General features: G+C 45.7%; 1 protein-coding gene across 7 annotated transcripts in view; it reads left to right on the top strand.

Moving 5' to 3' along the window:
- The window catches only part of DOCK6 (dedicator of cytokinesis 6), a 164,264-nt gene extending 162,725 nt beyond the window's left edge, over positions 1-1,539 (top strand). For all 7 annotated transcript variants that reach the window (XM_063931275.1, XM_063931274.1, XM_063931276.1 and 4 more), the window contains 2 exons: positions 302-469; positions 597-1,539. In XM_063931275.1, coding sequence (XP_063787345.1) covers positions 302-469; positions 597-639 — 211 coding nt within the window. In that variant the 3' untranslated portion in view covers positions 640-1,539. The remainder of the gene's footprint in view (positions 1-301; positions 470-596) is intronic.
- The last annotated feature ends 8,293 nt before the right edge of the window (positions 1,540-9,832 follow it).

Below are 9,832 nucleotides of genomic sequence, written 5' to 3' on the forward strand. Positions count from 1 at the left end.
ACCATGTTTAGTAGAGCAAAATGTGTGAAAGAATAATAGGCATAACAAGTGGAGCACATGGACGAGATAGTGGCAATTTGTGGATGCCACAATTAGGGCACAAGTGACACCAAGAAGTTTGGTGCAAGTGAGGGACAATAAGTAGAGCCGCTATATGTGACAGAGGGCTGCCTCATACAATGGTGTAGGGTACAGCTGGACTACTTGTGGGGTTGAGAACAAACGCTGAGGTGTGGTGGATGCAGACAAGTTGTGTAAGATGATGGTGAGATGTGGTGCATAGTCTGGCCTATTTATCTAGGTGTGAAGATGCCTTGAGGAAAAACAAGACTCTGATTGGACCAGATCAGCGGGAGTATCATCGTGAGCTGGAGAGGAATTACCAGCGTCTTAGGGAAGCCCTCAGCCCTTTGACGTCTCGCAAGATCTCACAGCTGTATACGGATCTGCTTCCTCACACAAGTGCCAGGTACAGACAGCAAGTGTAGAACACATGATTTTCTCTGATCATGAACATATATGAGATATATGCCACAACAGGCGTGCTATGTCTATAAACATACTGAAACATGCAGTATTCAACGCTTTTATTTCAGAGACTCTATCACCCGAACCAGCCTACGCAGGATTGAACCCTGAGAAGACCAGGATGCCTTATTGACCTGCAACCTCTTAGACATGCCACTAGAGGGCACATAAGATATAATTACAAATACAGACTTTGGTGACGACAGAACAGGATTATTTAAATTCCAAAATGTTTGATGTTGTTATTACCTAGAATTTTGTATGTGAACAGGGACTGTGCATAACGAGGCAGGGTAAGGGCTTGGGTAGGACCTGGACGAGCAGCTTAGTGTGAGATATGTAAAAATAGGACGGGTCATGTGGAGGTACAGGGACCGAGGAGATCTGCAAGACCTTAGATGTAGGGGATCAATGAGGATGAGCAGCTGTAGCTGCAATGTGGAGGTAGAGGTAGGATAAAGAGAGGGCTGATATGTGGAGGAAGAGGAGGGGAAGGGCTGTCAGGGCTGATATGTTGAGGAAAAGGAGGGGAAGGGCAGTCAGGGCTGATATGTAGGGGAAGGGCTGTCAGGGCTGATATGTTGAGGAAAAGGAGGGTAAGGACAGTCAGGGCTGATATGTAGAGTGAGAGGTAGGGGAAGAGCAGTCAGGGCTGATACATGGAGAAATAAGAGGCGGAAGGCAGTAAGGACCGATACGTAGAGTGAGAGGTAAGGGAAGGGTAGTCAGTGCGAGGAAGAGGTAGGGGAAGGTCAGTCAGGGCTGATATTTGGAGGAAGATGTGGGGGAATGGGCAGCCCTGACTCGTGGGTGAGAAGGACAGCAAAGCTAATAAGTGGAGTGATCGATAAGGTAAGGGCATGGTTAGAATAAAAGGGAGATTCTGGGTTTTAGATACAGAGGTATGAGGGAATTCATAATGAAGAAGAGCTCAATGCATCACAAAGCTGTAATGTGTAGGTGTCAGATGTGGGTGGTCTTCTGTATGCCGGCGGTCGGGCTCCCGGCGCTCAGTATACCGGCGCCGGGAGCCCGACAGCCGGCATACCGACACTTATTTTCCCTCGTGGGGGTCCACGACCCCCATAGAGGGAGAATAAAATAGTGTGGCGCGCCACCGTGCCCGTAGCGTGGCAAGCGCAGCGAGCCCGCAAGGGGCTCATTTGCGCTCGCCACACTGTCGGTAAGCCGGCGGTCGGCCTCCCGGCGCCGGTATGCTGGTCGCCGGGAGCCCGACCGCCGGCCAGCCGTAGTGAACCCGTCAGATGTATATTGTATTTGGTGCCTCCTCTATCTTCAGTTTCTAAATTCTGATTTTAAATATGGTTTTTATTTTGCAGTGTCAGAAATAATTGAGGAGAAATTAAATGTTTAGTCTGTGAGCTTAGTTTTGGCTTAGCTAGTCTCAGGGAAATTTGAGCCCATAGACAGCACTAGTAATGGCAAAGACCTGCTGCTGAATACCTTTCCTTTGGGCATTTTATTCGGGAGTCTGTAATGCATTCACTACATGGCAGTTTTTGGTGCAGGATATTTAAGCACCAAATGACTGGGATATAACCTTGGTGGAAGAGTAATTCTGTTTAACCATGAAACAGCCATTTATTGTGCAGCATCAATGCTAAATAACTTCTGTTCTGCTCTCATAATGTCTCCATATTTGTCATGTTTTCATATAATGTCACTGCACTGCCTGCTCTGTTGTCATACACTGTCACTGAATTGGGTCTGCTCTTTTCTCTACCTGGTCTGTCATTCAGTCATACACTGTCACTGCTCTGGGTCTGTCCTGTTGTCTTACACTGTCACTGCACTAGTTGTGTCCCAAAGCCTCCAGTGTGCTACACAAAGTCTTCCCTCCCCATAATCAAACCGTGTCACTGCACTGGATCTGTCTGTTTGTCTTGCAGTGTTACTGCATTGAGCCTGTTCCAATGTCCTACAGTGTCACTGTACTGCATCTGTTCAGTTGTCATACAGAGCCAGTGCATTTGGTCTGTCCAGTTGTCATACAGTGTTACTGTCCAGGATCTGTCCTATTGTCCTACAGTGTTACTGTTGCTGAGTTTGTCCCGGTGTCCTACAGTGTCACTGCACTGGATCTGTCCCAGTGTCCTACAGCATCACTGCCCTGGGTTTGTCCTGCAGTCATACAGTATCACTGCCCTGGATTGTCACGTTGTCATGCAGTGTCACTGCCCTGGGTCTGTCCCGTTGTCATGCAGTGTCACGTGACTGGGTCCATCCCTTTGTTATACAGTGTCACTGCACTGGGTCCATCCCTTTGTTATACAGTGTCACTGCACTGGGTCCATCCCTTTGTTATACAGTGTCACTGCACTGGGTCTGTACTGTTGTCATGCAGTGTCACTGCACTGGGTCTGTACTGTTGTCATGCAGTGTCACTGCACTGGGTCAGTACTGTTGTCATAGTGATTGACTGTTGTTTCATAGTCCAACTTTGTAGCACTCTTTCCTGTAAATGTTTTTTTTTTCTTCTTTTGTCAGTGTATGGACTATTTTTGTAATAAAAGTCATATGTATTTATTATAGTTCTTGTGTATTGTTTATTATTAAAATCTTTTTACAGTTTTTTTTATTTAATTTACCTACAGCACTATATTACAGCACACATGCTATGATGTATATAAACAGTGGCTAGGGAAATTACCTTTTGGCATTTTTCATATTTAATTTTCGTACATCATACAATCAAAAATCAGATTTCTGGCTTTATTGTTAAATCCATGTCACAGTCCGATCGTTCCCGGAGGGTTCTCCGGTCACCTGGGGGAGAAAAGCAGTGTCCGGGAGCCGGTGTCTGCAGAGAGCCAACACCAAGCTGCAAATATCCCTCCCATTCCCAGTCCTCTGTTGGCACAGCGCTGACAGTAACTGGGCCGGACAGAAATGATACCTTCTCCCTGATATGGCGACAGTAATGATCCCGTGCATGTCCAGTTTGCGGTTTGCTATCCTGTGCATTGAGCTGCTTTGTATGGCGCCACAGGTTGGTCTGGCCCTGGTTTTCTGTTCATGTTCTTAAGCTGTGCTGATCTATTTTGCATCACATGACCCCTGGTTGACAGTCATGTTTGTGCACAGTTTTGTCTGCTCGTACCCTCCCCTAGGTGCAGCTCTGCAACATCACCAAGGTAGCACAGTGAATGAGAAAAGAGGATTTTTTTTATACTTACCGTTAATTCCCATTTCTCTGAAACCATCTGGGAGACCCTGCGTTCTCACCCGTTCTATAACTCTGCTTCTCTCCTTGGGCGTGATTCTGATTTGGGAATGAAGAAAGAGCAAGTAACTGTGCACCTGGGTAAAACCATCTTGCACTGCAGGTGGGGCAGATGTAACGTGTGCAGATAGATTTAGATGAGAGGGGGCGTGTCCAAACTGATCTAAATTGCAGTGTAAAATAAAGCTGTCCCTTTGGAACCTGAATATTGATGGTTTTCAGGGTGGGAGGATGACTCCTCCAGTAGACAAAGTCACAGTCTCACCTTTCATCCACTGAGAATAGTTCTGAATCGGTCCCCTAGGAAGTATAGCTGAGTGGTTCCCTACTTATGAAATCCCCCGAATGATGAGGTCTCCAAAACCCTCTCTAGCAAGAAGTTCCCCGATGAAGTGCACCAACGACTTCAGCCAGGTCAGCTCTACCATTACAGGTTTGCTCCCCCCCACTTACCCAAGACATTTGTGGTCCACTATGGTCAGTCTCGCATCAAGCATCTGGTACTGAACATTTGTGTGGTAAATGTGGCCAGGCATTTGAAACATGTGACACTCGTACATTACAGATTGCACCCCAGCAGCCTTGCTTCTGGAAGCAGTCCCTATTTTCTGACATGATCAGAGACAGACTAGAGAACACATGCTAGCACAAAATAAAATGGTCTTTCTACAGCAGGGTACATAGGGTTCCACAGGGAACATCGGGGTGTAGTGGTGGATGAGGCATCCGGGCACCAAACCGTTAAAGCTTTAGCTGTCCCAGGATGCAAAGCTTCACTCCTCTATAACCCCAACTCCGTAGGAATAAAGTGGAAAAGAGATTACCCAGAGTGAGTAAATTGCACAGTACTCAAATATAATCAACAAACAAATGAGTACATACAACCACTCACTGTAAAGCGACCGAAAGAAGAGCATTTGCGACATAGTAGATATTCCTCAGCACAGTCTCCAGCGCCACTGAGCAATGACTGCTTGCCAACCCTGTTGGCAAAGCCCGCCAAAGAGGAGATGCTACTACAGGGGGAAAAGTACCTCCGCCTGATGCCCCAGTCCAGACTTGCTGTGGCCTATAGGACTGCTTCCCCTCCCATGTCTGAGTCTAGTGTGGGTACTCACACCAATAAAGACCTGCATCTGATCAGTGCCCCGGTCACCAAGACATGACAGCCCAGTCCACAAGTGACTGGGATTGCTTCTAAGGTAGCCGTGCTTCACAGAGTGCGGTTCTGTGGTTGGTGCACAGTGGCTTGGACTCCCTGATCACTATAAACTTAAGATGACGGGTTAGTGCTGCCTTCCGTCGCCCATTAGAAGTAGATTGAGGAGCGGCGTTAAAGTTCTCATGTGAAGTTCTGTGCTCTCCTTTATAAACCACTCCAATTGGAAGGTTGTAGAGAGGAGGAGATAGACTGAAAATAAATGTTAGCGATATCCGAGTGATTATTCCAGTAACAGTGCCCTCTACAGCTCACCATTATCTGTGTTCCCCAAAGTGAATGAATGAGAAGTAGTTTTATTCGGGTATGCTTACCACTACTCAACACAAAATACCACTCTGGTTCGTCAAATTAAAACCAAATTTAGGTTCTTCATTATATGTAAGAAATATATAATTTTAGCCCATTTTACTGTGCACTATTGCTTGAACTTTGCCATGTAGGATGGGGGCCGTTGGAAAAGCACATTGCAATCATTCTGGAGATCCTCCGTATCCCAGTCCTTGTAACTGTAAAACGTTACTGCAGATGGTCTTCTACTCCCACCACCATGCTACATGGTAGAGACCATGTTCTTGGGATGATACATAGGGCCAGATTTATTAAGCCTGGAGAAGACATAAAGAAGTGATAAAGCGGTGATAAGTGCAAGGTGATAACGCACCAGCCAATAAGCTCCTAACTGTCAATTTGTATATTGGAGCCGATTGGCTGGTGCGTTATCACTGCATTATCACTTCTCCAGGCTTAACACATCTGCCCCATAATGCTGTAGCACCTAGTGTTGAGGCCAAAACCTTCAATCTTGGCCTCATCAGACCAAGAATCTTCCTACACTTGTGTAAAGGTCTCCCATTTGCTTTCTTGCAAAATCTAAATTGGGTTTTATGCTTTTCATCGGTTTTATTTTTGCCACAATTCTGTACAACCTTCCATTGTTCCGAGGCTGTTATCCAATGAGAAGGTTCTCCGGCATGGAAAACCAACTCGCTGAAATGCCATAAGCATCTTAATGGCCTCTCATATACAGATGGGTCCACGCTCATCTTGGCTTCTCTGCTGCGCCTAGGCACACCATGGTTTAATAACATAAGCCCTTCATCTATTGTTCTCAGCTGCAATACAATACAGAGAACAATACAGCAGGGGATTAAGTCCGACTGCCCTGGCTCAGTTAATCCTATTAAAGGCCAAGATAAAGGTGGACCCATCTGTAAGTGTGCTCTTACGAGAACCCGTTCTAGACAACGTTATGCTTGTGCCATATTTCATGGACCTGTTGGGATGCAGTTAATTTGCGGTCAGGATACCAACGCCGGAATCTCACCAACACCGACAGCTGGAATCCCGGCTCACAGGGCTATTCCCACTCATTGGTGTCCACGGCATCCATAGAGTGGGAATAGAACCTGTGGCGACCCTCCGAGCTTGCAGCGTGGCAAGCACAACGAGCCCACAAGGGGTCTCTGCGCTCTCCCCGCTGCCGACATACTGACGGCCGGGATGCCGTTGTCTGTATACTAACAGCTGGCATCCCGACCGTCGGTAAATCATACTGAACCTGGCCTGTCCTGTCATCTGATGGCAATTACATGCTAAAATATCCTTTACCTGGTGACGCTTTTCAGACCAGTCCTATTTGAAATATCAGTCATCATACTAGCAAGTTGTAGGATGCCAGTGGTGGATTTCCCACTAGGCACGAGAGGCACATGCCTAGGGGAGCCACTTGTTGGGGACTGCACAGCATGCTGCTCTGAATGAGACCCTGCTAGGCCACTGGCCATATGAGGCCAATGGATATATTTTTGTCATTACGATTTGTTTTTTTATTTTTCAACTAGAAGCAAATTATGGTACGGGATGTGGAGGCTGAGGATGCTTTGGTGGTGTGGAGGCATTGCAACCAGCCCCTGCATAAAGGGTATAAGGAAGCAGTGATGTGATGGGTGCGACCAGACCGTAAATACACCTCTGTATGACTCTGCATACCAGTAGTAAGAAAGCAAGAGGGTTTTAAGGGAACTGACCCTTTACACGCACGTGATCAAGATGCATTGCCCATCGGTTCCCAAACTCCGTCCTCAAGGCACCGTAACATTCCAGGTTTTAAGTATATCCATGTCTCAGCACAGATGGTTAAATCAAATTGACTGCAGTACTAATTACGTAACCTGTGGCCAAGCATGGATATACTTAAAACATGGAACGCTAGGGTGCCTTGACCGCGTTTGGGAATCTCTGGGCAATGCCCAAACCCTAATATTACATTCTACTGACTAGGTCAATGTTGCCCAGGTCCATTCCTCGGCACACACTAACAGTGCATGTTTTCTACATTTCCTTGCTGGAGGACAGGTATATTTATCACTAGCTCACACATTTCAAAAGATCCACATGTGGTACTAAAGTTTTTGCTTGTGATTCTGTGAGAAGACCCTGGGGCCTGATCTTGGAGACACGCACAGTGGCCGCAATGCACATGCTCACGAGGCTCTTCGGGGTGTACTTACACATCAGAGGTAAGTCCTGCAATTTCAGAGGGATCTCTTCCACCCAGGACAGCGCTGGTGCAAATTCACACTGCTAGTGATGCCAGCTGCCCTCACAAGCAGATAGATGTATATGGATACTGCAGGCAGATAGATGCGTCCTACAGACATTCACAGCTATTTCCAAGTGTGCAGAACGGCTGCAGATGCTTTGCGTGCGACTGTGGATTTGCTCCATGTCCTCCAATTACAGTCATTGTAAGTACTGCACCAAGAACCCATTCCTACTTAAGGGACAAATAGACAAAGAAAGAGCTCATAATAGGACAAGACATCTGCTTGTAATTAATTACATGACAACATGGAGAAATATGCTTGTCTCCTACAACGCTGAAGTCCGTAATTTTCGTAATGAGAATGATTTGCAGTGGTTCACTAGAAAATGGCAGCATCACAAGGTCACAAGATGGCTGCCTTCTCTGTGAATGTGTGATAGGGCTCCTTAAAATGGACGTGATCCTCTGTGCATTAGCTGAGCAGCTATTCGTTAGAACAAGAGAATTTATATTTATTGGCCTGTGATTATAACAGAAGTGCGTGTTCCTGTTGGATTATGCCATTGTAATCTAGGCAACTTAATTGCCTTAGTTATTAGTTAAGCTTCCAGTGTTCCATTGCAGAAGTAATATACAGCAGCTGCTGTCTCCTTTTACATAGTCGTAATTACTGTGCCCATCATGCCACAGTTAGTTTGCCATTTTGGACACGTTAATTGTATCTTTGAGCGCGCCGATCTGTAAAGGGGCGGTTTCATCTGTGTCTCTGTACAGAACTTAATGCTGGTTATATCACTGGCCTGAACGTTCCTAGTATACAGAGCAAAGGCAGACTCTTGGCACTGTCTTACTCAGGCTAAGTGGTGACAATCAGCTGACTCTGTTTATCCCTAATGGTGTCTGTGACCGGAACATCTCCCACTGGTCTCGGTTGGGGTCTGCGAGGGGTGATTCAGTTTTCTTCCCATGGTCCAAAGACTTGCTGTTCGGTTACTGCATGAAGCAATTGGACAAAATGTGTGTATAAAGTTGAAGAGTGACAGGGAGATGTATCAAATCTTGAGAGAGAAAACGTGGCGGAGTTGCCCATAGCAACCAACCAGCTTCTAACTGTCTTTTTAAAGACTGTAGTAGATGATAGCTGTGGCCGGAGACCCTGGCGGCCACATGGTTAATAGCGGCCACAGCACGTAAGGGGTTAACCCTTAAGTGCTCGGCGCCATTTTAAGGACAATAGGCGATTGGCGCCACTGTTAAATGTACTTACGGCGCCAGGCGCGGACTGTTTAAAAATATGTTTAGTGATGTGTTTTAACATGTCATATGTAGTGCTCTGTGCACAGTTGTAGGATTGCATGTTTAAAGGTATTTATATTAAGATGTCACATATATTTTAAAGGGAAAAATGCACTTACTATATATGACTGAATAAGACTCCCCTACCTTCTGTGACTAGGAAATGGGATGCTAATTGCCCTCTCCTACCAGGTCGGGTGAATGACAAAACCTTTTTTTTTAAATACTTTATTGGACATTTGCATAAAACATATACAACAGTATGCAGTATAAAGACATAACGAAGATACAATCCGGTATGACACAGAAATATACAGTATTGGTTAGGCAAGAATCGTGAATGTTTCCAGACAATTCTCAAAATTCCTAAAAAGGAGAAAGGAGGTTGACCCATGGTAAACGTTTCAAGAGTGTACCAAGTAGTGTGTGATATAGCTTGTCGAAGGGGGTTCCTAACGACTTCCGCCAGCGTCTGTACATAAGGGAGCCACATATCAAAGAACTTTTTTATTTTACTTTCTTTGTTGATCAACATTTCAAGCCACTCCATGTGAAATAAATATGAAAACCTTGGTAGAAATAAAGCTAGGGACAGTGAATCAGTAGCTATCCATTGTGACAGAATGTTTTTTTTGCCCGCTGCCTCTATTTTAGTTAAGAGCATGCGCTGGCCGAGTGATGGTTTATGGGTGGGAGACGTGTTTTGCATGTCCCAAACAGCCCAATCTGGAGAAGCCACTATATCAATATGTAGTTTATCTTTAATATAAGCTTGTATTAAACCCCAGAACTTACTAACCTCAGGACAGCTCCACAGGCAATGATAGATATCTGCCCCGGGTGCACCACATTTAAAGCACGTAGAATCAGAGGCCGTGCCCATTTGGAATCTTAATTTCGGCGTAATGCAGAAACGGTGCAGGATTTGATAATTCATCTCAGCGTATGACGCTGATATGAGAATCTTGTTGATTCTGTTAAATGCAGCGTGCATGGC

This window comes from Pseudophryne corroboree, chromosome 6, assembly GCF_028390025.1.
Source record: "Pseudophryne corroboree isolate aPseCor3 chromosome 6, aPseCor3.hap2, whole genome shotgun sequence".
NCBI lineage: Eukaryota > Metazoa > Chordata > Amphibia > Anura > Myobatrachidae > Pseudophryne > Pseudophryne corroboree.